Source organism: Tursiops truncatus, chromosome 11 (assembly GCF_011762595.2).
Source record: "Tursiops truncatus isolate mTurTru1 chromosome 11, mTurTru1.mat.Y, whole genome shotgun sequence".
In the NCBI taxonomy this organism is placed as follows: domain Eukaryota; kingdom Metazoa; phylum Chordata; class Mammalia; order Artiodactyla; family Delphinidae; genus Tursiops; species Tursiops truncatus.
Window position 1 is genome coordinate 7,258,581 of NC_047044.1, and position 27,993 is coordinate 7,286,573.

At 43.1% G+C, this 27,993-nt stretch overlaps 1 protein-coding gene across 6 annotated transcripts in view; it reads right to left on the reverse strand.

Moving 5' to 3' along the window:
- Window positions 1–1,994: 1,994 nt before the first annotated feature.
- Window positions 1,995–27,993, reverse strand: part of XRCC6 (X-ray repair cross complementing 6) — a 29,482-nt gene continuing 3,483 nt past the window's right edge. For 2 of the 6 annotated variants that reach the window (XM_019944088.3, XM_019944082.3), the window contains exons 3-14: window positions 27,549–27,661; window positions 22,675–22,813; window positions 22,166–22,420; window positions 21,434–21,617; window positions 17,227–17,413; window positions 15,253–15,421; window positions 14,361–14,522; window positions 13,069–13,098; window positions 11,463–11,592; window positions 10,182–10,282; window positions 6,245–6,358; window positions 1,995–2,414 (exon numbers count right to left, since the gene is read on the reverse strand). In XM_019944088.3, coding sequence (XP_019799647.1) covers window positions 2,218–2,414; window positions 6,245–6,358; window positions 10,182–10,282; window positions 11,463–11,592; window positions 13,069–13,098; window positions 14,361–14,522; window positions 15,253–15,421; window positions 17,227–17,413; window positions 21,434–21,617; window positions 22,166–22,420; window positions 22,675–22,813; window positions 27,549–27,661 — 1,781 coding nt within the window. In that variant the 3' untranslated portion in view covers window positions 1,995–2,217. The remainder of the gene's footprint in view (window positions 2,415–6,244; window positions 6,359–10,181; window positions 10,283–11,462; window positions 11,593–13,068; window positions 13,099–14,360; window positions 14,523–15,252; window positions 15,422–17,226; window positions 17,414–21,433; window positions 21,618–22,165; window positions 22,421–22,674; window positions 22,814–27,548; window positions 27,662–27,993) is intronic. The other 4 variants (XM_033865939.2, XM_019944099.3, XM_073788119.1 and 1 more) reach the window with 3 other exon arrangements.

Consider the following 27,993-nt stretch of genomic DNA (forward strand, 5'->3'; position numbering starts at 1 on the left):
AAGCTGCAACTAAGACCCAGCGCAACCAAATAAATATTTAAAAAAAAAATTACAGATGTTCCCTCTGCATTCAGCCAGGAGGCATATGCACCTATGCACATATGCTTGTTTGGTGCAGTTTTGGCCAAACATCCATCTGTGCTCTCCAGCTCTTGCCCTGCCCCCGCCCCCGCCGCTGGCCATTCAGAGGCAGATGCACCTCCCTGCCCTTCCCTACCCGCGTGGCTCCTAGCCGCGAGGTCTGCAGCGCGCATAAGCAGGCCGTTTCGTCCAATCATTGGCCGCGCGTCACCAGCACCTGCAGAAGCGAAACGTGTTTGCAGCCAGAGAAGTTAGAAGGATAAGAGTTAGTGCCTATTGAGTACCGTGCCCATTTACATGTTTTCTCATTTATTTTCCATATTCCACGTTATTATTATTATTATAAATATGATGAAACTGAGGCTTGAAAATGCCAGGTAAATTGCCGGTGGTCACTTGTACGTACGTGATGGAGCCAAGATGCAAATTTACTAAATCTGACTTGTGAGTTTACAAAAGCCCAACCAGATTATGTCTGGACATGATGTTTCTCTCCTGGGGAGCTCAAGAGCAGAGAAGGCAAACATTAATTTACAGAGAAACTGAGATCACACAGTTGCTCTTTATCACAGACCTCAGTGGTTATTTTTCTAACATTCATATTACTGGTGCTTTGTTGGACCCTTGAACTCTTTCCTTCTCTCCATTTTGTAAATAGAACAGAGGAGAAGGAGCCTAGACGTGGGTAAGGTCCTGCAGGAGTACACAGAGAAGCTTGGGACTCACTAGGTTTCCTCCTCACTAGCCAAGAAATCCAGGCTTGAAAACAAAGGCCCAGCAGTGGTACTCATTCTTACCTTCCTACTTATGGTGACTAGCCTGATTCTAATCTACCTTTGTGGTATTAGTAACCCTCTCTAGAACCCAGAGTTTCCAAGCATGCTTCATTTAACGGGGATGGTCTTATTTCTCAACAACAAGAATGAATAAGTACTATATTAAATGGTTTTGCATTATTTTGCTGTATCCTCAAAGGCATCTCTTCTAATTGAAGAATTATTTTCCCTCTCCCCCAGATAAGGAAAGAAATCCAAACAAGAACATAACATCTCCTTTCCAAACAAAAACAAGCAAAAAGAAGTTAAAAAAAAAAAAAACGTATAAAAATCAGAGCAAAGAATCCAAAACTGAAAAATCTCTTCCAAGGGTAATCTGACCCCTCCAACACTCACCTCATGAGATGCTCATTCTAGTTTTGAAAGACACAGGACCTACAAGCCATCCTCAGAGGATAAAAACCCTTCCATCTCCTTCCTTCTCTCAGGCTAATTCTTCAAAAGCAATAGCTGCAGGAAGAGCAGGAAAGGGGCAGGGAGGATAGAGGGATGGGAAGGGGAAGAAAACAAAGAGAGACACTCCCCTCCTCTTCCTCTTTTCCTGACACTAGGACCCTTCCTTTTTCCCTTCTCCCATCGAACCTCTCTGTATCTTCTCGAACTTCCTACAGCACCCCTGAAAATAACAGGAATAACTCATTTCACTTGCACTGCAACCCGAACTCTCAGGGCAACAGAAAATGTGTATCTCTTCTTCTTATACTTGAGTGTCACATTAAGAAAATACAACATGGGGGGGGTTGCTATTTACTCATGAAGCAAGTGGTACCAGAATTAGAAATGTTGCCTCCTTATTACTTCTGAAATCTGATCTTTAGATCTTCAATATGACACATTTAAAGGAAAACAGGTGGGAGGACAGAGGATCAGGAGAATATAACCTTACTAGGGCTTGTCATTCCTAAACTATGTTCACCTGTCCTTAATTGTCACACTCTTCCCTACCCTCATGGATATTCATTTTGTTTCCATTGTGATGAAATGCGTTCCCAGTGGGAGAGAAAATTAAGCTAACAGCCAATGGCATCTTTGGATGCAAAGCAGACACATCTTTCTCTTTTATACTATAGAACAATATACAGTACAAAGTTAGGGCTCTTTATTCAGACAGTAGAGTAAGGCACAGCAAAGTGAGATGGCAATGCTCTCTCCATGACAACAGAAAGTCTCATAAACAAAGTCCTTGGCTTCTGTCAGCCAGACTCTTCCTGGCTCAGGAGAAACATGTTTTAACTTGATAAAAACAAAACCAGGCCACCTGGCTGCAATGTGGAAGGGTAACTGGCTGTATGGTCTCTGGTCAGGCCTTCTGGAAGCGCTTGGTGAGCGCATCCAGCAGCTCCTGCTTCTTTGTCCCGCTCTTCAGCCCATACACCCTGCAAGCTTCCTTCAGTGTGGGCACAGTGAGCTTACCCAGTGTGCCCTTGCTGACGTGGGCCTTCAGCTCCTCTTCAGATAACTCCACCTTGGGCCTTTTGCTTCCAGAATTTTCATCACCTGGGGAAACAGGTCAGGTGGGAGTGATTGGAAATGCTACCAGTGGGATCCCAGCTATACTGCACGGGGGCCCTCATATGATCTGGGCTGCAGTTAACCATCTTCCATAAAGCTGTGATGCCTACCTAGAACACCATGGGGAAGACAGATGTCTTGATAAGGCAGCTTCAGTTAAACACAAAAAAATGTATCATGTCTAGGAGGGAGTTAAAAGTAGTGAATCCTATCAGTTTACCCGAAACTGCTGATCACGCTGGGTGAGCAAGTCATTCCTTCCTTCCTTTCTTCATTCGAAAAGATTTATACTTTCAAACTATACTACAAAGCTACAGTGATCAAAATAGTATGATATTGGCCCCAAAACAAGACACATAGGTCAATGAAACAGATGGAGAGCCCAGAAATGAACCCACACTTATATGGGTAATAAATCTATGACAAAGGAAGCAAGAATATACAATGGGAAAAAGACAGCCTCTTCAATAAATGGTGTTGGGAAAACTGGACAGCTACATGCAAAAGAATCAAACTTTCTCAGACCATATTTTAAAAAGACCTCAAAATAAATTAAAGATTTTTTAAAGATTAAAAAATAAAGATTAAATGTAAGACCTGAAACCATAAAACTTCTAGACGAAAACACAGGCCGTATGCACTTTGATACTAGTCTTAGCAATATTTTTTTGGATATGTCTCCTCAGGCAAGGGAAACAAAAGAAAAAATAAACAAATGGGACTATATAAAACTAAAATGCTTTCACACAGCAAAGGAAACTACCAACAAACAAAAAGGCTGCCTACTGAATGGAAGAAGATATTTGCAAATGACGTATCAGACAAGAGATTAATATCTGAAACATGCAAAGAACTCAACATCAAAAAAACAAACAACCCAATTGAAAATGGGCAGAGGACCTGAAAGTCCATTTTTCCAAAGAAGACAATACAGATGGCCAACAGGCACATGAAAAGATGCTCAACATCACTAATCATCAGGGAAGTGCAAATCAAAACCACAGTGAGATATCCTTACACCTGTCAGAATGGCTATTATCAAAAAGACAACAAATAACAAGAGTGGAGAAAAGGGAACCCTCATGTACCATTGGTGGTAATGTAAATTGGTTAATGGAAAATAGTATGGAGATTCCTCAAAAATTAAAAACAAAACTACCATACAAGCCAGCAATTCCACTTCTGGACATTTATTTGAAGAAATACAAAACACTAATTAAAAAGATACATGCACCCCTATGTTCACTGCAGCATTATTTACAACAGCCAAGATATGGATGCAACCTAAGTGCCCATAAATAGATGAACGGATAAAGAAAATGTGGTACACATATATGCAATGGAATATTAGCCATAAGAAAGAATGAAATCTCGCTATTTGTGACCACACAGATGGACCTAGAGTGCATTATACTAAGTGAAATAAGTCCGACAGAGAATAGCAAAAACTATATGATTTCACTTATATGTGGAATCTACAAAACAAAACAAATGAAAAAACATAACCAAACAGAAACAGAGTCATAGATACAAAGAACAAATAGATGGTTGCCAGGGCGGCCTGAGGGGAGGAGAGAAATAGGTGAGGGAGATTAAGAGTATAAGCTTTTTTCAGTTACAAAATAAATGAGTCACAGGAATGAAATGTAAACTGTGGGGAATATAGTTAATAATTATGTAACATCTTTGTTTGGTGACACGACAACTAGACTTATCGTAGTGATCATTTTGAAATGTATAGCAATATTGAATCACTATGCTATGTACCAGAAACTAACATTGTGTTGGAGGTCAATAATACTTCACAAACAAACAAACAAACAAACTCATTGAAAAAGGGATCAGATTTGTGGTTACCAGAAGTGGGGAGTAGGGGCAAGGAGAACTCGGTGAAGGCAGTCAAAAGGTACAAACTTCCACTTACAGAATAAAGAAGTACTAGAATGTACAACGTGATAAAGATAATGAACACTGCTGTATGTTACATATGAAGATTGTTAGGAGAGTAAATCCTAAGAGTTCTCATCACAAGGAAAAAAAAATTTTTTTTCTATTTCTTTAATGTTGTATCTACATGAGATGCTGGATGTTCACTAAACCTAATGTGGTCATCTTTTCATGATATATGTGAGTCAAATCATTATGTTGTAGGGACTTCCCTGGTGGTGCAGTGGTTAAGAATCCGCCTGCCAATGCAGGGGACATGGGTTCGATCTCTGGTCCAGGAAGATCCCACATGCCGTGGAGCAACTAAGCCCATGCGCCACAACTATTGAGCCCACATGCCACAACTACTGAAGCCCGTGCGCCTAGAGTCCATGCTCCACAACAAGAGAAGCCACCGCAACGAGAAGCCCGTGCATAGCAATGAAAACTAGCCCCTGCTCGCCACAACTAGAGAAAGCCCGCGCAGCAACGAAGACCCAATGCAGCCAAAAATTCAAAAAATAAATAAATTTATTTTTAAGAAAACCATTATGTTGTACACCTTAAACTTATACAATGGTGTATGTCAATTACATATCAATAAAACTGGAAACAAAACAAAACAAAAAGCATTTACAGAGCACCTTGTCAGTACCATGGCGCTATGCTAAGTGATAAGGACATGCAGGCTGAGTGAGATAAACAAATATATAAATCACACTCATGCAGGTGTGAAAAGTTCTGACAGCACACAGGGCACTGGAGGAATCACTTCTGATGCAAAAGGGAGAAAGCGCAATGACCACAAACCTAACCTCTCATAGCTCCACTTCCTCATGGGTCTCAGGGGCAAGCAAGGCCCAAATTTGGCTTTACTTGAGCAAAGATAGTTAAAAGGATTACAACCTAAGACAGAATTATTCCCAAATGCTGAGGAATTCACAACGTGCTGTCCTGAAAAATGTGAGAGTCGCAGTAAAGACATTTTGTTTGGGTCCAGCAGTAAGAAAAAGGGCAGTCTAGTAGGAAAAATGGTTAAAGCCCCAAACTGGGAGTTCACAGAAAAAAAAAAGTCCAGTAAAACTACATCTTACTCATAACTGAAGAACTGCAAATCAAAACAGAATACATTTTCCCTCTATTATTTTTTTGTGAATATATAATTTTTAAAGTATATAAAGTCTACAATTGGTGAGAGTGTAGGGAAACACACCAATCCCTTCTTGGATAGGGTATAAACTATCACTTTTTCAGAGGCAAACTGGCAATTCTTATCAGAATTTAAATGCCTACACCTTGACCCAGCAATTCCACTGCTAAGAATTTATGCTGTGTAACTGCTCACACCAGTATGCAATGGTGGTTCCTGTTCACTGCAGTATATCTATCCATCAGTAAAGGTCTGGTTGGATAAATTGTGTATATCTATCCAATGAAGTACTCTGTAGCCTTATTTTTTTTTAAGTAGGTAGATATGTGAGTGTAGATATAAATACCTGCCCAACATATACAGCTGAGTAACAAAATAAACTAGAAAACAATGTGAATATTGTTTCATTTGTGCTGAAATATGTTGTGTTAGTAAATATGTAGGTTTGTATAGCAATTTCTGAAAGGACATTATCCTCTGTGATAGGACTATAAAGGCAACTTTAAAAAATAACCCACTGGGAATTCCCTGGTGGTCCAAAAAATAACCCACTGGGAATTCCCTGGTGGTCTAGTGGTTAGGACTCCACGAGTTCACTGCTGAGGGCCTGGGTTCAATCCCTGGTCAGTGAATTAAGATCCTGCAAGCCGCACGTGTGGCCAAAAAGAAAAACAAACAAAGCAAAACAAAACCCAAAAAAACCCAAAAACCCACTGAACGTCCACACCCAGCTCCTTACCTTGTTTTCGCTTGGGAACTTTTTCCTCAGGATTGTAATCTGGTGGGTAGACAAGTTCCTTAAACTCATCCACCAGGGAGCCCAGTCTTCTGTCCATTACTTCAACCTTGGGCACTAGAAAATAAAAACACAAGAAGAGTGGCCTGTGAAGTCACAAGCCCTGGCTTCCTGTTCAGTTCAACTCTACTGGGACCGGAGGAGAAAATACTTAGTTGCTGAGATGGGGGAGGGTCCACAAGTCAGCTGAGCTGGCCATGAATACATTTGCTCGAAGTCTAACATTTACCAAGTAGCTTTTAACAATTGTACTTAATGAGCACTTTTGACAACCAGGCACTCTCCTAAATGCTTTAAACTTATTATTTTTATTTAATCCTCCTAACAATCTCTGGGGTAGGTAAACCTGTCTTCCCGTTTTACAGAGGTGGAAATCAGAGACCTTAAATGACTTTCCTGAAGTCAAACAGCTGGGAAGCGGTAGAGTTGAGAATCGGGCTAGACCCTGTGGATTCAAACAAGAGTCTGTACCCTCAGGGCTTACAGTCCACGCGCCATAAGGAGGTGGTAAAAACACCAATGCAATAGAGCTGCACAGTGCCATGAAGAAAGGGAGCGTACAGGGCACGCTGGAACACAGGAGGGGTCAGGAAGGACTCTGTGCAGCACAGTCTCGCAAGCTGAGTGTCCTTCCTCAGGCAGATACTAGTCTAAGCAGAAGGCACAGGGGTGAGAGACAGCCAGTGACACACAGCTTGCAGGCAGGGTGTGAGATGGGCAGGACCAGCAAGGAGGCTAGAAAGGCAAGCATGGCGAGGTCATGGAAGCCTCGAATGCCTGCCCAGGAATTAGGCCTTATCCTAAAAGCAGTGGGGAACCTTTGAAGGTCTACAAGCAGGGGAGCGACGTGATCAGATGGACGTTTTAGATCACCCTGCCTGCCAGCTGTGTAGAGTATGAATTGACGGAAGGTGAGACAGAAGGCTGAAGCAGTGTGTGTGAGTGGGGCGGCTGGGGGGTGGCAATGGGACTGTAACTTGAGAAGTGACAGCACTGGCAGGACTTATGGACGGAATAAGAGGTGTAGGGGTGGGTGGGGGAGGAGGTGAGTGGTTGGGGTGGCAGGAACATTCCCCAAGGCAAATGCAATAGGCAAAGGAAGCTCTGGGGGAAAGAGAATATTTTTATTTCCTTTCTTACAGCTGTATAGCTTGTAGAGCTTTTGCTGAGAGCTGGGTCACATCAAGGACAAGCATGATGAGATGAATATCTCATCTCCTCATGTGACCACGTTTGCCAAGTACAGAGGGGAGCTCCTGCCCTGTGGTGTATGTACCTACAAGACGGCAGAACGTCACCGTCAAACTGCGCTACCACCGTGTCAGAAGCCCCATGTTCCAGGTTACAGGAATCTCTACTAGAGCTTTGGTTCTCAACCTGGGGACTTTTAAAGAGTACTGATGCCCAGGAGATTCTTATTTAATTGGTCTGGGGTGAGGCCTAAAGAGCCAGATTTTTTTTTAAGTCCCCCAGATGAGTCTGCTGTATAGCCGAAGTTGAGAACCAATGTGCTAGAGGCAGTGGCATGTCTCAGAATCACCGGGAAGGCTTGTTAAAACACATGTTGCTGGGGACTTCCCTGGCGGTCCAGTGGTTAAGACTCTGAGCTTCCAATACAGAGGGCACGGGTTCGACCCCTGGTTGGGGAATTAAGATCTCACATGCCACATGGCATGGCCAAATACAATAAAATAAAACACACGTTGCTAGGCCTCAACCTGAGTTTCAAATTCAGTCAGCTTAGGGTAGGGCTCAAAAGGTGCATTTCTGACAAGTTCCCAGGAGATACCAGTGCTGCTGGTCCAGGGACCACACTTAGAACCACTGATGTAGCCTGATGAGGCCATGCAGGGACAAGTGAGAGGACAGAGAAAGATGGCGCCCAGGATCACCCAGCACATTTCCATGTTAGAGGAGAAAAAAGGGAAGCAGGTCCAGCAAAGAAGTCTTAGGGTCTCCACAGGCATAGGAGAAAAACCAAAACAGTATGGTGTGACAAAGCCAAAAGAAGAAAGAAAACAATTTTGAGTCTTTGATAAGGTATTTATTAAAAGAAAGCCTTATGGCTTCCCTGGTGGCACAGTGGTTGAGAGTCCGCCTGCTGATGCAGGGGACACGGGTTCGTGCCCCGGTCCGGGAAGATCCCACGTGCCGCAGAGCGGGTGGGCCCGTGAGCCATGGCCACTGAGCCTGCGCATCCAGAGCCTGTGCTCCACAATGGGAGAGGCCACAACAGTGAGAGGCCCGCATACTGGGAAAAAAAAAAAAAGAAAGCCTTATTGTGTCACAGAGAAGCAGACACATTTGATTAGAACTGAGGGAGGGATGTGAAAGAACGAAGAGTCAAAGGGGTCACATGTTTGAGCAGTAGGATACCCAGGGCCTTCAATAGATGTCACCTGGGCAGCTGGAAGCTTTGGCCAGAGCTTAGAGGAAAGGACAGGGCTGGAGATACAGGTTTGGGGGTTGTGGGCATGAGGTCATACTTAAGGCTATGGGAGTGGATAACATAACCAACAGAAAGGAGAGAAGAAAGGGCTAAAGACAGGAACCTGAGACATTTAGCTTACAAGAAACACTACAGCAGCCAAAATTGTTTTTGAAAAATAGAAGTAGAAAGAGAAAAACAAGACTTTCTCCCAAAAAGTATAGGGCCAGAAGAGAGAATGCAAGAGGCTGGGGCGCTAGTAAGTAGAGCACACGGCTGTGGAATAAAGGAGAACAACTGTGTTCTGAGCACCTTCCCGAGTGTCAGGGCCTATATTTTGTTAACACCTTGTAAGGACAGATCATTATCCCCATTTTACCAATAAGGAAACTGGGCTTCAGTGAGATTAAGTATTGTTCCAAGGCCACGCAATTTAATAAGTGCCAGAGAGCTGGGATTCAAATCTACCTACATCGAGTGTTTCCAAAGTCTGTGTCTCTAGCCATCTTGCTAGAGACTAGGCAATTGACTTCCTGATCTGCCTAAAGGCCATAAAGGAAGAGATGGGCTGCCTCACTCAAGGGTTCTTCTTCTGCCAGGCCCAGCTGACAGTCACCACCATGACACACGTCCAACAACTCATGCTTTTAATGCTGGCGCTAGCATGAAAGAGATCAATAATAACTGGGAAGCTAAGCAGGCCGAACTAACTGTTCTGATCTTTTCAACCTCTGTCAAGAGTCTTTATTAAATCCAATCTGTTTTCCAGTGGGTATTTACTTACATTGCTAAACTTCATGCATCCTCTTATGAAGTACATGAGAGAACCACAATCCAGAAAGGGACCAGCAGGGAGCTCAGAACACCTCAGCCTGGGAGGCCAGGCAAATGTCCTCCATGCTGGGTAACGAGGTCCATTTTCTCAGGGCAGAGCACGCCGTCTGATGGAGCAGCAGTAAGGTAAGCATAGTGGTTCAGAGCAAGGGCTCTGGGCCAGACTCACTGGATTCTGCGCCGACAGCCACCGCTTACTACTTAGTGCAAATCACTCCCTTCCCTGCAAACTAGGGACAGTGACAGAACCTACCTCATGGTCACGCAGAACAAATGAGTCAACACACAGGACAACAAGGCCTGGCACACAGTAAGCACTCAATAAATGTTGCAGATTTTTGTTTTTAACTTTTACCAACATGTAGTCATGGATGGTCTACTTCAGAGGCAGGTCTCAGAAGCCTGGCACTTCCTCCTCCTCTTACTGCAGAATCGGCCAAACCCGTTCCCAGGCAATCTAAGCTGGTCTAGGAAACCTCTCAGGCAGAGATGATCTGGACCACAAGGTTGTGTACTTAGAGGGTGCTAGGAAATGCATCCATATTACTGGTCCAGAGTAAAATCGACATGAAAGCCTCCCACGAAAAGAACTTCTCAACTCAGTCACGGCCTCCTTACGTGTCAGATCCACGGCTTGTTCGGGCTCCATCAAATCCAAAGCCAAGGCCTCCATGTTCCTAAAGTGCTGCTGCAGCACTGGGTTCTCAAAGCTGCCACTTCTGTTAAAACATTAACAGTGGCATGAATAAGTTAAAAAATAAAAATTTAAACATTTAAAAAATAAAATAATAGAGTTAAAAACCCAGCTGAGACAGTGAAGGCCCAAGGTCAGCTGAGAAATACACCCCAGGTAAAACAGTTGGGAATCTTATCTCTTGAATCAACTTCTCTCTTTCCAATTTTCAGTTTATTGTCCAATGCTAGGGATCCACAAGCAAATTTTAAAGCAAAACAATACCTGCCCACCTGTCTGTCACTGGAAGCTGTGGACAGAGACAGAAACAGAGGAGGCAGGGCCAGAGGAGGTAAGTACAGAGAAAACACAACAGAGGGATGGTGGGAGGTGAGGAGACAACGAACCTGAGTATTCTTTCTTCCCATACTCGATAGAACATGAAAGTAAAAACAGAAAGAATCTAGAGGCATACAGTCCTACACTTGAATCCTGGCTCCAGTTCCTTCTAGGTGGGTGAGTCTCGGCAATGTGCCTCACTCCTCTAAGCCTCAGTTTCTTTACCTGTAACATGGGCACCAAAACTTTCGGGGTTCTCATGAAGAATAAATGAGATACTGTTGGAGTTGTATCTAGAACAGTGCATGGCACATGGTAGAACCTTAACAATGCTTCCATTTGCCCAACAAAGGACTACACCAGGAGGTTTCCTTTGGAGAAAGAAGGTCACTTTGCCCACAGGTAGGAAGAGTTAGGGAAATAGCCCAGAGACAAAAGACGAAATGTGAAAAAAATTACGTTTGGTGTCACCTTATGCGGGTTCTGGGAGATGGTCTATGTGCATTATATAATCATTTTTTCAACCCCATGACAATTTACACTGGATTTACTTGCTTTTACTCACCATGTGACAACAAACAATCAAGGAGAAGGCCAACCAAGAATCTTCTCCTTACTGCTGCTTTGCGGAGCTTGTTCAACTAACCAACCTGGCTTTCTAAGCACAACACAGCAGGTCAACCAGCTGTGAACCCTTAGCACAATTCCAGAGCCTTCAATAAAAGAACTTCCACTCTCCCTATAGCTTCTAAAGACTAATTATCTATCAGTTAATGGAAAAGGATACAATCACATTCTCTTGGTTTATGCTTAACTCAAATCTCCAGTACAACCTTCAAGTCAGGAGGCAGTTCCAGAAGAAAGCCTGTGAATGACCCATCACTCACCTGTACTTGAAGTGGAGCTTCTGAACAATAGCCTTCATCTTGTCTATCTGCTCTGGGTTTGCCATGACTTTTTCAGTAAAGGGCACCTTCCGTTTGTCATCAGCATAGGGCAAGAAGATGAGCTGGAAGCCTGAAGAAGAAAGAAAAATACGTTTTCGGAGATTTGACTCAACGAAAGGTTTCAGTCACTGAGCTATCGTTTTAATTCCTTTTTAAAAAAATTAATCTATTTTATTTTTGGCTGCATTGGGTCTTAGTTGAGGCAAGCAGGATCTTTGTTGCAGCACGGGGGGCTTCTCTCTCATTGTGGCGCACAGGCTCAGTAGTTGCGGCACACAGGCTTAGTTGCTCCGCAGGAAGTGGGATCTTAGTTCCCGGACCAGGGCTCGAACCGGTGTCCCCTGCATCGGCAGGCAGATTCTTGACCGCTGTGCCACCAGGGAACCCTCCTGAGCTGTTGTTTTTTTCTCAGCTCCAATTCACCCTTCTGCGTGCTGTGCTGCTGGAGCTAGGACCCTGCAAATCCCATTTCTCCTTTACCAGCTGATTCCCGTTAGCATCTGCCTAGCAGACTCCCTTTGGAGTCTCCAGAGGGGGACCTGAAAGGAGACTTCTTCCTTCCTTCTCAGGTACTTCCTGTTCCTGCAAGTGTCGCTCCAGCCAGCTTCCAGCCACCAGCTTTTTCCATACACCCAGAACCAGGTGGACAGTGCCCCTCCCTGGAGGGCTACATCCAACTCTGTCGGCCCCTCCTCCGAGCTTCAACCGCTCCCCTTTGCTCCCCAGTCCCCACCATGTGCTAGAAGGGAAGAGGTAACGGTTACCAGCCTGACCCTGTCCAGTTGCTGACGGGCTCTAGAAAGACTGAAAAATCTAGAGACTGGAACCCACTGCTGCTGCCAGGTGAAGAGCCCTTGCTGGCAATGCCAACAGCACTGAGCAAGAGGAAGTCTCTTAGCTCTCCACGGCCCTAATGTCTCCCTCTAGCACCCACTATTGACAGAGCATCACCGAGAGCCCGCTGGCAAAGGAGAAATGGGGCTTGGAGAGCCTCTGCTTCATCAGCACAGAGCTGAGAGACAAAGCGTCAGAACTGACATAAAAGGTGTTCCTGAGCATTCACATGACCAGGGTTGGAAATATAACGCATTCAAAGACTTACTTTATAATTTTTATTAGCATGGCTAAAGAGGAAGGATGGGACTCCCTGGTGGCGCAGTGGTTAAGAATCAGCCCACCAATGCAGGGAACATGGGTTCGAGCCCTGGTCTGGGAAGATCCCACATGCCGCAGAGCAACTAAGCCTGTGCGCCACAACTACTGAGCCTGCGCTATAGAGCCCGCGCGCCACAACTACTGAAGCCCGCGTGCCTAGAGTCCGTGCTCTGCAACAAGAGAAGCCACCGCAGTGAGAAGCCCATGTACCGCAACGAAGAGTAGCCCCCGCTCACTGCAACTAGAGAAAGCCCATGTGCAGCAACAAAGACCCAACACAGCCATAAATAAATAAATATTTTTTAAAAAGAAAGATGACTAGTAGTCATCTGTTGGCTGCTTTGTGCTAGGCACTTATCTGTTTATTAACTTATTTCAAATGTGAACTGACCTTGAGAGAAAGGTGTTCCAGAATTCTCATCTTTGCAGATAAGGAACATAAACAGAAAGGTTAAATTATTTGCCCAAGGGCTTCCCTGGTGCTGCAGTGGTTGAGAGTCCACCTGCCGATGCAGGGGACACGGGTTCGTGCCCCGGGCCGGGAAGATTCCACATGCTACGGAGCAGCTGGGCCTGTGAGCCATGGCCGCTGAGCCTGCGCGTCTGGAGCCTGTGCTCCACAACGGGAGAGTCCACAAAAAAATAAATAAATAAAAATTAAAAAAATTATTTGCCCAAGTTGGCCAACTAACAGGTGGCAGAGAACGGTCTAAAACAAAAGAAAGTGAGCTTTCAGACACATAAGTGTAAGACAAAGTCAAGTGTGACTTCAAAACCCACGGTCATGGGACTTCCCTGGCATCGCAGTGCATAGGACTCCACACTCCCAATGCAGGGGGTCCGGGTTCCATCTCTGGTCAGGGAACTAGATCCCACATGCATGCTGCAACTAAGAGTTCGCATGCTGCAACTAAGGAGCAGGTGAGGCGCAACTAAGGCGCCCTGAAGCCGCAACTAAGGAGCCCTGGAGCCGCAACTAAGGAGCCCTAGAGCCACAACAAAGGAGCCCACCTGCTGCAACTAAGACTCGGTGCAACCAAATAAATAAATAAATATTTTTAAAAAAAAGGGGCTTCCCTGGTGGCGCAGTGGTTGAGAGTCTGCCTGCCGATGCAGGGGACACAGGTTCGTGTCCCGGTCCAGGAATATCCCACATGCCGCGGAGGGGCTGGGCCCGTGAGCCATGGCCGCTGAGCCTGCGCGTCCGGAGCCTGTGCTCCGCAATGGGAGAGGCCACAACAGTGAGAGGCCCACATACCCCAAAAAAAAAAAAAAAAAAAAAACCCACAGTCATTCCATGATACCTCACTGCTTTGGTATACACAAGAGATAAACCAACCATTAAATATTACAAGGGTACCAAACAATGGTTTTTAGTAAAGAATGTGTCAGCAGTGAGACCGCATGAACTTATGCCAGTAACCTGCAAACAGTCCCTATCAAGTCAATTTTCAACCCTGGCTGCAGAGCTGCCTTGTACAGTTGTACATGCTGTGCACTGCACAACCATATTTGACAGACTTACCTGGCTGTTCATCAAATTCACCTGTGCAATCTTATAAACACACATTTCCCAGGCCCCACTCCTGGAGACTCTGGTTCAGCAGGTCTGAGTTGGTATCCCAGGAATGACTCCAAGGCTAAGCAAGGTTCAGAAGCACTGAAATTATCTCTTTCACATACCTGGGGGAGTCACCTGAATTTTCTGGTCATCCAGCTCCTCTTCCTGTGGCATCAAGGCCACAAAACAAGGGGGGACATTCTGGCGGGGTGTGTATCTGCACACTGCCATGACCTCCTTCTCCAGACACTTGGTGAGTAGAGCACTGAATAGGGTTGAGCTCCCTGGAAAACAAACATCCCAGGGATCTATATCCTAAAGATGTCTCCTCCTTTCTTAGCCCACGTTATAAACCTACAGTTTCTCTCACATTTTCTTAAAAGCATTTATGATACTTTGATAGCTCAGGGGTGATGGACCCAGAGGTGAGGGTAAAGTGACGGTAGCAGAGGCATAGAAAGGAAGAGAAAGGAAAGGGCACCTCAAATACTCCATTTAGGGGTGTGAATTATTACTGTCAGTTCACTTTTACTATCATTAGGCTAATGACATAAGCCCTAGTTGCTAATGAAAACCAGTCAGGTCAGATCTGGGAGGTTCATTAGCTATAGCACAGAGGAATATAGGTCTGGACAGCACAAATAAACCCAATGGCCAAGTTCGTATCATCCTTAATCGCAACACTAGGGAAGAAGCCAGGTTTGTTTTTTAGTTTTTCCCGAACTCTTTATTTGATGCCTCAAAGAAAGAATTTCATAGCAACTAAGTTTTAAATATGCTAATTCCATATCCCCTCCTGGATATTCACAATGCTATCAGTATATTATAGTTCCTAAAGAAATCTCTTTAACTTTGTTTAGTCCCACGTTTCCAAAATTTATTTGAGCGTGAAACACTTTCAAAACACCCAGTAACACATCCTATATAGTTTCCAGCAGCAGCCATTTAGGAATGCTGCTCGGTAAATTGCCTTCTGCGTGGCTTACTCGTTTATCCCTGGTTTATGCCCCTTACCATTTATCAGGGACTCCTCGGGGTACACGAACAGGGAGGGCCTCAGGTAATGGTGCTTCTTCAGCATTATCAAGGGCTTGAAACCGATGAGAATCAAACCTGGTTCATCAAACCGTTTAAGCTCTTCTGTTTCCTCTTTCTCTAATACAATCTGACGACTCCCATAGGTCTATAGAAGGGGAACAACGAGGGCCACATAGCGAGGATACACAGAGATGCGAAATGGTTGCCATATGACACTAGCAAGTTAAAATCAGCTTTCTTCTAAGGAGCAGGAAGAAGGCTCATCAGAGGCATCTTCCTCCTATCAACAGCAATTGACATGTATTGAGTGCCAGCCAGGCACTTTACTTTTGCCACCCAGTTTATCATCTGTAACAATCCTAGGCAGTAAATGTTAAAAACTCTGTTTTACAGATGAGTGAACTGAGGCTCTACAGTTAGTAACTTGCTCCAGAGTATACAACCGAATTGGGCTTTGAACTGTACCACATCTGTCTGGTGCTAAAGGCCATGCTCTTCAGGCATTTGTTCCTTCCCTCATTTAATGTGTACTAAACCCTCAGCATCATCCCTGACACACAAAGGATGCTCAAACCTTACCTACTTATTGAGAGGACCTACGTCAGGTATTGTGCTAGGTCTCAGTGTAGGAGGCCCACACGCACACACACATACACACCTACTACTTCCAAACTTTAACATTTGCATTTCGATCCTAAATATGTGATTAGTAACAGAACTTAGTAAAGGTCAAATTTGGGTTTTATAAACAAAAACAGAGCCCTTAAGACTTTTTGTAGGCACAGTTAATCAAGAAAGAAACTTAGTAACCGGAAGAGCTACTGCCTATGAATAAACCAACATGGAAAACTAGCTACTTCCAAAATGGAAGGAGAAATTTCTTGTCGTCTTCTCCTCCTGAAAAGTAGGGCAAGACACTCTGGCCTGAAATTTGTGCTCCAAAAGACATCTCGAGGGTTGAATCAAAATAATATTTAATTTTAGTCACTTAGTTGATCCTTCTAGGTCCTGAACTTAGGCAAAATCTGCTCTCCCACGTTTTGCATAACTAAAAAGGAAGAATGACTCACTTGATTTTAATTTCAGATATCAAATCCTTCTATAGGGAACTACATTCAATATCCTGAGATAAACCATATGGAAAAGAATATTTAAAATGTATATATATATGTATAACAGAATCACTTTGCTGTACAGCAGAAATTAACAGAACTTTGTAAATCAACTGTACTTCAATTAAAAAAAATCCTTCTATAGATTGAACAAAGGTGAGAGGATGAGGAGAGATAATGTTCTGCATCCTTAGTATGTCTTTCAGATTAAGAAAGGCATGAGGGGGGCTTCCCTGGTGGCGCAGTGGTTGAGAGTCCGCCTGCCAACGCAGGGGACACGGGTTCGTGCCCGGGTCCGGGAGGATCCCACATGCCACGGGACCCGTAAGCCATGGCCGCTGAGCCTGCGCGTCCGGAGCCTGTGCTCCGCAGCGGGAGAGGCCACAATGGTGAGAGTCCCGCATACCGCAAAAAAAGAGGGTATCATTTCAAGGCACAGGAAAAACTGGTTAGTTTGGCAAAAAAAAAAAAATCTCCCTAAAACGAGGGTACTTCACACCTAACACACTTTCTTTCCCTAGCTCATCTCCCTAGTTAACTATAAAACAATTTCTGCCACTGTACTGGAATTAGACTGTTAAGACTCAGAGCAGCATGTGCTGGCTGATCGAGGGCTGAAGTTTTCACTGACACCTCTTCCAAATACTGGCTCTAACTTTCTAGCTCCCAAGGTATTACTGATCTAGATGCCATATTCCAAAGGGTAATGACAACAACTTTCTAGCTTGGCTAGAAAGATGCGCACATGAAAGTTATTTACCTAGTTAGGCTGATCATGTCTCCCCCTCCCTGTTAACTCTTCAACAGGACAAAATTCAGTAAGAAGGCAGAGACCTACCTGGGACCTCTTGGTGTCGCTAGGCAAAAGCAAACTGCCTGTATTTACATTAAATGTCCGGGTCTTGGTTTTCACTGGTTCATTTGTTTCCCGATAAAGCCTCACTGGAGAAGGTTTGAGAGCCTTCTGGACCATATTGTAAATGCCAACAGTGAGCGCTACATCTTTGTTGAGCTTAAGCTTCAACCTGAAGGAGAGAAAAACTTTTTAATTTGGACAGAAAGAGTATATTTTCCTATCTAAAATTCATTCATGGCACCCAAGCCCTGATTTGTTTTATTCTCTCCAATAACCTAAGCTTTTCGAATACAAATATAAAGCTTTTTAATAATACAATGGAGTTTGCTGTAATACATCTCAGTGTCTATATTGCACAATATTAGTCTCAGAATGTATTGTTAACTCCTTAAAATAATGATAAAGAATGTACCGTAATAAAAATAATGATTTTTTAAATAGAGCCTAGCAATTTATTAAATCACTTTACAGTTATTCTCTCATTTAATCATCATTATAATCCTATAAGTACTATATTATCTGCTGCTTCTGCTTGTCTACTATACCTTCCCTCTTATTTTAACAATGAAACCCCAATTTTTCTTAGGGAACCACCCTTGCCCCACTGCAGTTTTAGGAAAATGTTCATCCAGGTGCTATGCTTTACCCTGACCAAGAGATAGGCACATCTGGCCCAGGCTCAAGCCATCAGACTTATTCTCCTGAGAATCTGGGTCTTAAACAGTGACCAAGAAAGGACACGGTTGGAGGGGATGCTTGCTGACAGTGGTACCCCAAAGACACTGTCAATAATTTTTATTTTCTAGATTCCTGGTGCCGCCCTGGTTCCTATACTACCCACCCTGTTCAGGATTTTGTTTTAATATGCTGAAATTAGTCAAGAGTCAGTGTCTGTTACTTGCTACCCAATAACCTTATTGTTGTCATTTTTACAGATGAAAACACTGAGGCTCAGGGATGTTATCTAACTTGCCCAAAGACATACAACTAATGAAAACTGGTATTCAAATTCACGTATGTCTGATTCAAAGCTCAGGTACTTTTCCTTTATAACATTTTGCTCCAGCGTATTTATATCAACATCTTAAGCACAAACAGGACCTCTTGAACATGTGTTCTATAATAAAGACAACATGCAAAAATATTTACAATACAATACTGTGGGGAAAAAAGGCAGAACAGAAAACTAACCTGTGCTACACGTTCTCTTCAAGCACACACAGAACATTCTCTAGGATAGACCATATACTGAGACACAAGACAAGTCTAAATGCATCTAAAAAAATTGAAATTGGAAATTCCCTGGTGGTCCAGTGGTTAGGACTCTGCGCTTCCACTGCAGGGGACACAGGTCAATCCCTGGTCAGGGAACTAAGATCTCACATGCTGTGCAGCGCAGCCAAAAAGGAAAAAATAAAAAGGATTGCTATCATACAAAATATGTTCTTTACCCCAAATGGAACTAAGTTAGAAATCCACAACAGAGAGAAATCTGGGAAAACCTCAAATATTTGGAAAGTAAACAATACAATTCTAAATAACCCAGGAGGTCAAAGGAGAAATCACAAGGGAAATTTAAAATGATTTTGAACTGAATGAAAGTGAAAACACAACATATCAAAAGGTATAGGATGCAGCTAAATCAGTGCTCAGAGGGAAATTTATAGCTTTAAAACCTTTACCCCAAAAGAAGAAAAGTCTTAAATTAATAACCCAGTCTTCACTGTTGTAGAATGTTTAGCAGTATTTACTTTAAAGAAGAGAACATGTTTAAACAAGTTATAGCTAGTTCAAAGATATATTGGTTCACACAGTAGAAAGAACATTGGTTTGGGACAGAGCCCTGACTAGAAATTTTAGGTTCCTGGAGCAAGCACCTGGTAGGTATGGTACAATTTGGTAATGTATGATGTGCCCCAGAGATGAGTGTTAGTAACAGATGGGCATTAGTAATAACACCACCCATTTGATGGCTTCCTACTTTAAATCATTCCGGCTTACTAGGTGTTAAACACAGTTGTTTAAAGGCTGCTGAAGGAGAGCTGACAATAAATGTAACCGATTTAAAAACTGCACAATCTGCAAAAGTAATTTTTTAAAATTGTTGTGCCCTCTAAATTTTAGTATCCTGGGAAAAAGCACTGGTCAATGTGGTCTACTATGGCCTCAGGCTTCAAGTGACCTTAGTTCTATTTCTGAACCAAAAGAGCCAATCGGTTAGTCCCCCCACCCCATATTAAATGTTCACATCTATAAACTAAGGTACCTTTCGACCTTGAAAATGTCATAACTCTAAGTTAAGACAGAATTATAGTATAACATCATGTGGTTTGTGTCATACCAAGGAAAGGAAAATGTGAAAGCCCACAGCACAAAACAAGCTGCTTATGTTAAACGTCATCTGAAATGATTTAAGGTTAATAAATGTTACTGATGGGTAGGTTTCAACCCAACTCAAAGCACTGTTTTTATAGATTAAATGAGGTAATTATGTTAACAAAGAACTTAGGACATACGGATGAACTGGTTTGCAGGGCATAAATAGAGACACAGGTGGCACAGTGGTTAAGAATCTGCCTGCCAGTGCAGGGGACACAGATTCAAGCCCTGGTCCGGGAAGATCCCACATGCCGCGGAACAACTAAGCCCGCGCGCCACAGCTACTGGGCCCACGTGCTGCAACTACTGAAGCCTGCCCACCCTAGAGCCCGTGCTCTGCAACAAGAGAAGCCACCTCAATGAGAAGCCCGCGCACCGCAACACCCCGCACGCAGCAAGAAAGACCCAACGCAGCCAAAAATAAATAAATAAATTTATTAAAAGAAAGAAAGAAATAGAGACACAGATGTAGAGAACAAACGTATGGACACCAAGGGGGGTAAAGTGGCAGGGGTGGGAGTGGTGGTGTGATGAATTGGGAGATTGGGATTGACATAGATACACTAATATGTATAAAATGGATAACTAATAAGAACCTGCAGTATAAAAAATAAATAAAATTCTAAAATTCACAAAAAAAAAGAACTTAGGACAGTGCCTGGCACATAATAATTATGCAATAAAATAATTCTATTATTTTATTATAGCAAGAATAAGTGTAATAATTTTCTAAGCCTTAGGCAATTAATTCTCAAACAGCTCCAATTTATTATTATTACTACCAAGTATCCTATAATGACTCTTTCACAAAATAGTAAGAATAGCTAACGTTTATAATTACTATGTTATTCCATTTAATCATCACAGCAGCCCTATAAAGAGGGACCATTTTTGCTCCCATTTTACTGAGGCTCAGAGAAGTTACATGATTTACCCCAGGTCACACAGCAGAGGACTAGAATCTGAGCCAATCTGACTCTAGAACCTACTTTTAACCACCATTTTATCCCCCCTGCCACTCCCACCAATATGCGTACATTTCCAAATTATAGTAGTAACAATATTCTACCATTTCAGGAAGGAGAAAAGGTGACAGGGTAATTGTTTGAGGAAAGAGAAATAGTTCCTGGGAGGAAAAGGAGAACAATGACAAAACTATAACTGTAGCAATGAGCTGCTTCATGGTTTCCTTAAAATATTTAATTTCATGGGTTTTCTAGTAGAATTGTCAGTAATCTCTTGAAAACAGCTCAAAAACTACCAAGGGTCTTATTCCTCTATACTGAGGAAACTAGTCTAAAATGAAAGTCTGATGCTCTTTAGGAAGAAACACTGAGGCGGCCTTAGGATTCTAATGTCAAAGGTCTCTAAAGGAAGATAATCCAACCACCTGGTTCTTATTGGTCTCAAGTTTATAAGAAATTAGAATAACACAATTTTAACAACAATGATAATAACTAAAATTTATTGAGTTTTTGCTCTATACCAGGTACTATCGTTATCCCCAATTTACAGAGGAGAAGAAAACAGACAATGTCCTAGTGAGTGCAACTGAGGATACCGTTAGCCGCAACTGTTTACCCCAAAGGAGTGGAGAGCTGTTTTATTTTGGAGAAACAGCATACCAGCTCTTTCTAGAGAAAGAGAAGCAAATAGCTTGTGCTATCCTGAAATAAAGCAAGTTTTTTTTTTAGAGGAACAGTGAGGCAGTGGTACAGCCCAGAGTTAAGGAGCCAGGGAGGTCAAAGCCATGCACTGCTTATGATCAGTTAGGGGCCTTGTGGGCAGCTGACCCGGGCTTAGTGCCTACCTGTAGAGCACGCGCTTCCTGGTCTCCTTGGCGCGAACCTTCCTCGACAGGTCTTCGAGCTTGCTCGACTCCTCAAAGTGAACCCCTATGTCCTCATCCTCTGCTATGCTGATAATATCTCTGTAGAACAAGGATATGTCAAAGCCCCCACGTTTCCTTAGGTGCAACAAGTCAAGGAAGATACCTGGAGCGAGGATAGACAAAAGTGAGGGGAAACAATTTCCAGCAAGGGAGAATTTTTTTCAGTTAAGTTTAATTATGCTGTTAAAAGCTCCCAAAGAACTAGATTGATTATAAACATTTTCAGGACTTAGAGAAAGTGGTTAAGGGGATCAGCTGCTCTAATGACTTCAGACAACTTATTCAAATAACCACCATTTGTGGTGGCGTTAAAGTCAAGAAAAGCTCCCTCTGGTAGAGCCCTTCAGACAACTAATGGCCTGGTCATTTTCACTGGGAATATTACATAGGGGTCTCCCCCAGCTTCACTACATTGTGTCATTTTACTTTGAAGGGTGAAAAGCAACTATTTGACATCAGCTATAAAAAAGCAAAAAAAAATTAAGTGCCAAGTTAAAAGAACAGGGGGCAACTTCCCTGGAGGTCCAGTGGTTAAGACTCCTCGATTCCATTGCAGGCAGCACGGGTCCGATCCCTGGTCGGGGAACTAAGATCCCACAAGCCGCACAATGCGGCCAAAGAAATAAAATAAAAGAACAGGGGAATGCCGACCTGTGTCACGGAGATCCCCAGCTTTGGTCCTGGCCCTGCTGGCTTTGGCACTGTCATTGCCGTGGGGGTCATCTTCATTGGTGAAAAGCATGATCCTCTTATGGCTCATCTTGAACTGGACATCGCTAAAGAGGTTGGCGCAGACCCACAGTACTTCACTTAGGGAGTAGTCAGATCCGTGGCCAATTAGGTCTTGGAAATGTTTCTTCCCCTCCTGCCCCTTAAAGCGGTCAAGCTCTAGCACTCGTTTAGCACCTGATCAGAGACAGGGAGTCAAATGGGCAGAAAAGTCGGAACAGCGCCAGTGTTTTACAAGACTAACAGAAGCTCTTTCTCACCCAGAGCTGTTTAACCCACATAACAAAAGTCTACACCCCAGTAAGAACCCCCTTGTGCAGGAAAGCATACTCCCAGTCAAGATGTTATCTGCTTCCTTCTTCACATCCCCCTTTGTGTATGTTAGTGACCTTCTCATGTAAGGGAAAAGCTGATCTTAGAATACTACTGACCTGGATTATCCAATTCCTGCAAGACGTAAATATTTTTGAAATTCACTGAATTTTTGTCCTTCTTGGTACCATAGAACACCACTGCCAAGAGATCTCGATCACTGCTTATGATCTTACTGGTGTATACACTCCGGATACACTGAAAAAACAAACATAAAATTTCAATTAATATTTAACTACGTACCACTAAACTTAAGCTCCACAGGTGCCTGACACATAGTAGGGCACTCAATATATATTTGCTGAATTTGTACATGGCATTAGAGTAAGGCGTGACCCCTACCTTCAGGAAACTCATAATCCAGTGAGGGTGATGGTCATTTATATTATGTATAACACAAAGCAAAGTGTGGTTAAGTATACAACAGACATATAAGCAGTCCCTACAATAAGAAATCGGAGAATTCAAAACATGTAGGGCTTCCCTGGTGGTGCAGTGGTTGAGAGTCCGCCTGCTGATGCAGGGGACGCGGGTTCGTGCCCCAGTCCGGGAAGATCCCACATGCCGCGGAGCGGCTGGGCCCGTGAGCCATGGCCGCTGAGCCTGCGCGTCCTCAGCCTGTGCTCTGCAACGGGAGAGGCCACAACAGTGAGAGGCCCGTGTACCGAAAAAAAAAAAAAAAAACATGTATATACTCCGGAAGGAAACTCTGCTATAGGGAAATAAAAATCAATAAAAGCCCAGCACTAGAATCGGAAAACGTGGATTTGAGTCCCAATGATGTCACTTACTTAATTGGCTGAGTTTGAACAGGCCATTTGATCATTCCTCAAGTAGCTTTTTTTTTTTTAATGTGGACCATTTTTAAAGTCTTTATTGAATTTTTTACAATATTACTTCTGTTTATGTTTTGGTTTTTTGGCCCTGAAGCATGTGAGATCTTAGCTCTCTGACCAGGGATCAAACCCACACCCCCTGCATTGGAAGGCAAAGTCTTAACCACTGGACCACCAGGGAAGTCTCTTTTCCTCAAGCAGCTTGATACCAAGAAACAAAATTTACATATATAAAATAATTACATATATAAAAGGTTTAAGTGAATGTTAGTATATGTGACATTAATAAATAATGGAAAATAAATCTATACCTACTAAAAGCAACTTTTGAAATAAAATTTGCCTAATTACACAATTAAACACATCAGTATTCCAGGAAATATAAACTAAAGCCATATCTAGTAAATCAGTGTCTCATAAGTGGTCAGTCCTGGTGGCCTATAATTCTGGGGGTACTGACAAAATTAAGTTTCTGATTCTGCAAAACTGAGGAATAAACCAACAATGGTGACCTCCCTCCATATCCTGCTTGAGACTCTACCTGGCCTTCCTCCATAGCAATTCTCTCCTTAAATGCAGAACTTACGGTATGTCTAGTCATTGACAGTTATCTTCATGGCAAGCAATCATTTCTTTTTATTTATTTGTTTATATATTTATTTTTCATATTTATTTATTTATTTGGCTATGCTGGGCAGGATCTTTAGTTGCGGCATGCGAGATCTTAGTTATAGCATGCAGGATCTAGTTCCCTGACCAGGGACCAAACCTGTGCCCCCTGCAGTAGAAGTCTTAACCACTGGACTGCCAGGGAAGTCCCAGTGAGGGCTTCTTTAGGTTCTACTATTAACCACCCCTCCCCACCTACACACACACACACACACAAACTAAAATAGAATTTTAGAAAATGTTTTTTCATTGCTCCTTATCAAATACATTACGTTCATCGGTGAATGTTTCACTTACTCACTACATAATACTACAGTTGCTTCTGGGTTCTCTAGGCATTAGCATTTCATGAACCCTTTCAAATTACATGTAGAACTGTATCTTTTTGGGGAGAGGGTACATAGCCTTCATCACATCTTCAAAGAGGTCCATGGTCCAAAAAAGGTTAAAGCAGTGCTCCTCAAAGAGTGATCTCCAAACAACATCAGCGTCACCTGGGAGCTCTGTTGGAAATGCAAATTCTTGGTCCCTCCTCTAGACCTATAGAATCAGAAATTCTGATTGCAGGGTAAGGCCCTGCAATCTGTGTCAACAGCCCTGCAGGTGATTCTGATGTAGGTTAAAGTTTGCAAACCACTGCTTTAAAGTTAAGAATTGTTTTTATTAATTCTTTTTTTAGATGCAAGATATTCTGACTTGTCAATTGCAAGAACTGTCTGTGTACAAATTAGGACATGAGAAGCTTCTGTTTGGTTCCAAACTCCAGAAATATGAGAAATGAGATGTACAATAAATTCTTAAAAATTCTTCTCTATGAAGAAATACTAAACTTTTTAATTGAGGTGAAATTCACATAACAAAATTAATCTTTTTTTTTTTTTTTTGCGGTACGTGGGCCTCTCACTGTTGTGGCCTCTCCCGTTGCAGAGCACAGGCTCCGGACACGCTGGCTCAGTGGCCATGGCTCACGAGCCTAGCCGCTCAGCGGCATGTGGGATCTTCCCAGACCGGGGCACGAACCCGTGTTCCCTGCATCGTCAGGCGGACTCTCAACCACTGCACCACCAGAGAAGCCCCAAAATTAATCATTTAAAGTGAACAATTCAGTGTTCAATTTAGTACATTCACAATGTTGTGCAACCACCACTTCTATCTAGTTCCCAAACATTTTTATCATCCCAAAAGCAAACCCCATACCAATTAAGCAGTTGCTCCCTCCCCTGCAGCACCTGGTAACCACCAACCTGCATTCTCTATGGATTATCTATTCTATACTTCATATAAATGTAATCATACAGCATGTGACCTTTTGCCTGGCTTCTTTCACTTAATGTAATGTTTTCAGGGTTCATGCACCTTGTAGCATGTATCACTACTTCATTCCTTTTTATGACTAATATTCTACTGTATATATAAACATTTTGTATATCCACTGAAAAAGTTTTAGAATGAGATAGGGGTGGTGATTATTGCATGACGTGAATGACTAAATACCTTAAAACTGTATACTTTAAAATCGTTAATTTTGTTATGTGAATTATACCTCAATTTAAAAAGTAAAAATATTTAATCCTCATAACAATTTGACAAAGTAGGTACTATTATTTTATTTTTTATTTTTAATAAATGTATTTATTCATTTATTTTTGGCTGCACTGGGTCTTTGTTGCTGCGCACGGGCTTTCTCTAATTGCAGCAAGCCAGGGCTACTCTTTGTTGCAGCGCACAGGCTTCTCACTGCGGTGGCTTCTCTTGTTGCGCAGCACGGGCTCTAGGTGCGTGGGCGTCAGCAGTTGTGGCATGCGGGCTTCAGCAGTTGTGGCTCGCGGGCTCTAGAGTGCAGGCTCAGTAGTTGTGGCGCACGGGCTTAGTTGCTCCACGGCATGTGGCATCTTCCCGGACCAGGGCTCGAACCTGTGTCCCCTGCATTGGCAGGCAGATTCTTAACCACTGTGCCACAAGGGAAGCCCAAAGTAGGTACTATTATTATCTCCATTTTACAGATGAGAAAACATATCAAGAGCTTCAGCAACTCTTCCAATATCATACAGTTTGTAAGTGGCAGAATCAAGATCTGAGTAGCTGTTATTTATTTAATTGGGTAAACACCTAGGAGGGGAACTGCTGGCTCATGTAAGTCTACGTTTAACTCTTTGAGGAACTGCCAAACTGTTTTCCACAGCAGCTGATCCATTTCACATTCCCACCGACAATGTATGAGAGTTCCAATTTCTACATCCTTGTCAACACTTCTTATTGTCCCTTTCTTTTTTTTTTTAAATTACAGCAGTCCTAGTGGGTGGGTATGATACCTCATTGTGGTTTTGATTTGTATTTCTCTAATACCTAAAAATATTGAGCATCTCTTCATGTGCTTTTGGCCATTTGTACATCTTTAGAGAAATGTATATTCAAGTTTTGTGCCCATTTTTAAATTGGGTTGTTTGTCTTTTTGTTGTAATAATCTTTTTCAACCACAGGTAACACTCAACTACAAAAGGACTCATCTCCACACCATAATAGCTGGAACTTCTTTCCTTCCTTTACACTGACATCTCTATAGAAAGAGGAGCCCACTTCTGCTACCAGGGCTAACACAGAAGGTGGAAGCAGTGTAGTCCCAGGGTCGGAAGTTCAAACCCAAAATAAAATGGGCCTGTTCTCCAACACTGCTACTCTTTTTTTTTTTTTTAAGTTTATTTATTTATTTATTTTTGGCTGCGTTGGGTCTTTGTTGCTGCGTGTGAGCTTTCTCTAATTGCGGCAAGCGGGGGCTACTCTTTTTTTTGTTTAAAGGAATTTTGCCTTATTTATTTATTTATTTATTTATTTATTTATTTATTTATTTATTTATGGCTGTGTTGGCTCTTCGTTTCTGTGCGAGGGCTTTCTCTAGTTGCAGCAAGTGGGGGCCACTCCTGATCGCGGTGCGCAGGCCTCTCACTATTGCGGCCTCTCTTGTTGCGGAGCACAGGCTCCAGATGTGCCGGCTCAGTAACTGTGGCTCACGGGGCCTGTTGCTCCACGGCATGTGGGATCCTCCCAGACCAGGGCTCGAACCCATGTCCCCTGCATTGGCAGGCAGATTCTCAACCACTGCGCCACCAGGAAAGCCCCGGGGCTACTCTTCGTTGCGGAGCGTGGGCTTCTCATTGCGGTAGCTTCTCTTTTTGCATAACACGGGCTCTAGGCACACAGGCTTCAGTAGTTGTGGCACGCGGGCTCTAAAGCACAGGCTCAGTAGCTGTGGCACATGGGCCTAGTTGCCCCGTGGCATGTGGGATCTTCCTGGACCAGGGATTGAACCCATGTCTCCTGCATTGGCAGGCGGATTCTTAACCACTGTGCCGCCAGGGAAGTCTCCATATTTTTTAAAGTGGTGTTGATACTTTTTGTTGTTTGCTTAATTAAATGAAAGGTAGTCTTACCTGGATGCTCATGTCAAAAGGAGTCAACTCATCTTCATCCTGAGTTTCAAACATGGCCTCAGAAGCATCAATCAAAAAAATCAAACTATCTCTTCCTGAATATTTATAATCTCCTATGGGGAAAAAAATAGAAGGAAATGTTTGCCCTTGTTTTATATTTATCATGTTTATTATTCATATAAAACAAACAGAGGGACTTCCCTGCTGGTGCAGTGGTTAAGACTCGCACTCCCAACGCAGGGGGCTAGGGTTTGACCTCTCGTCAGGGAACTAGATCTCACATGCATGCCGCAACCAAGAGTTCACATGCCACAACTAAGGAGCTGCTGAACTGCAACTAAGGAGTCTGCCTGCCAGGGCTCCCTGGTGGCGCAGTGGTTGAGAGTCCGCCTGCCGATGCAGGGGACACGGGTTCGTGCCCGGGTCCGGGAAGATCCCACATGCC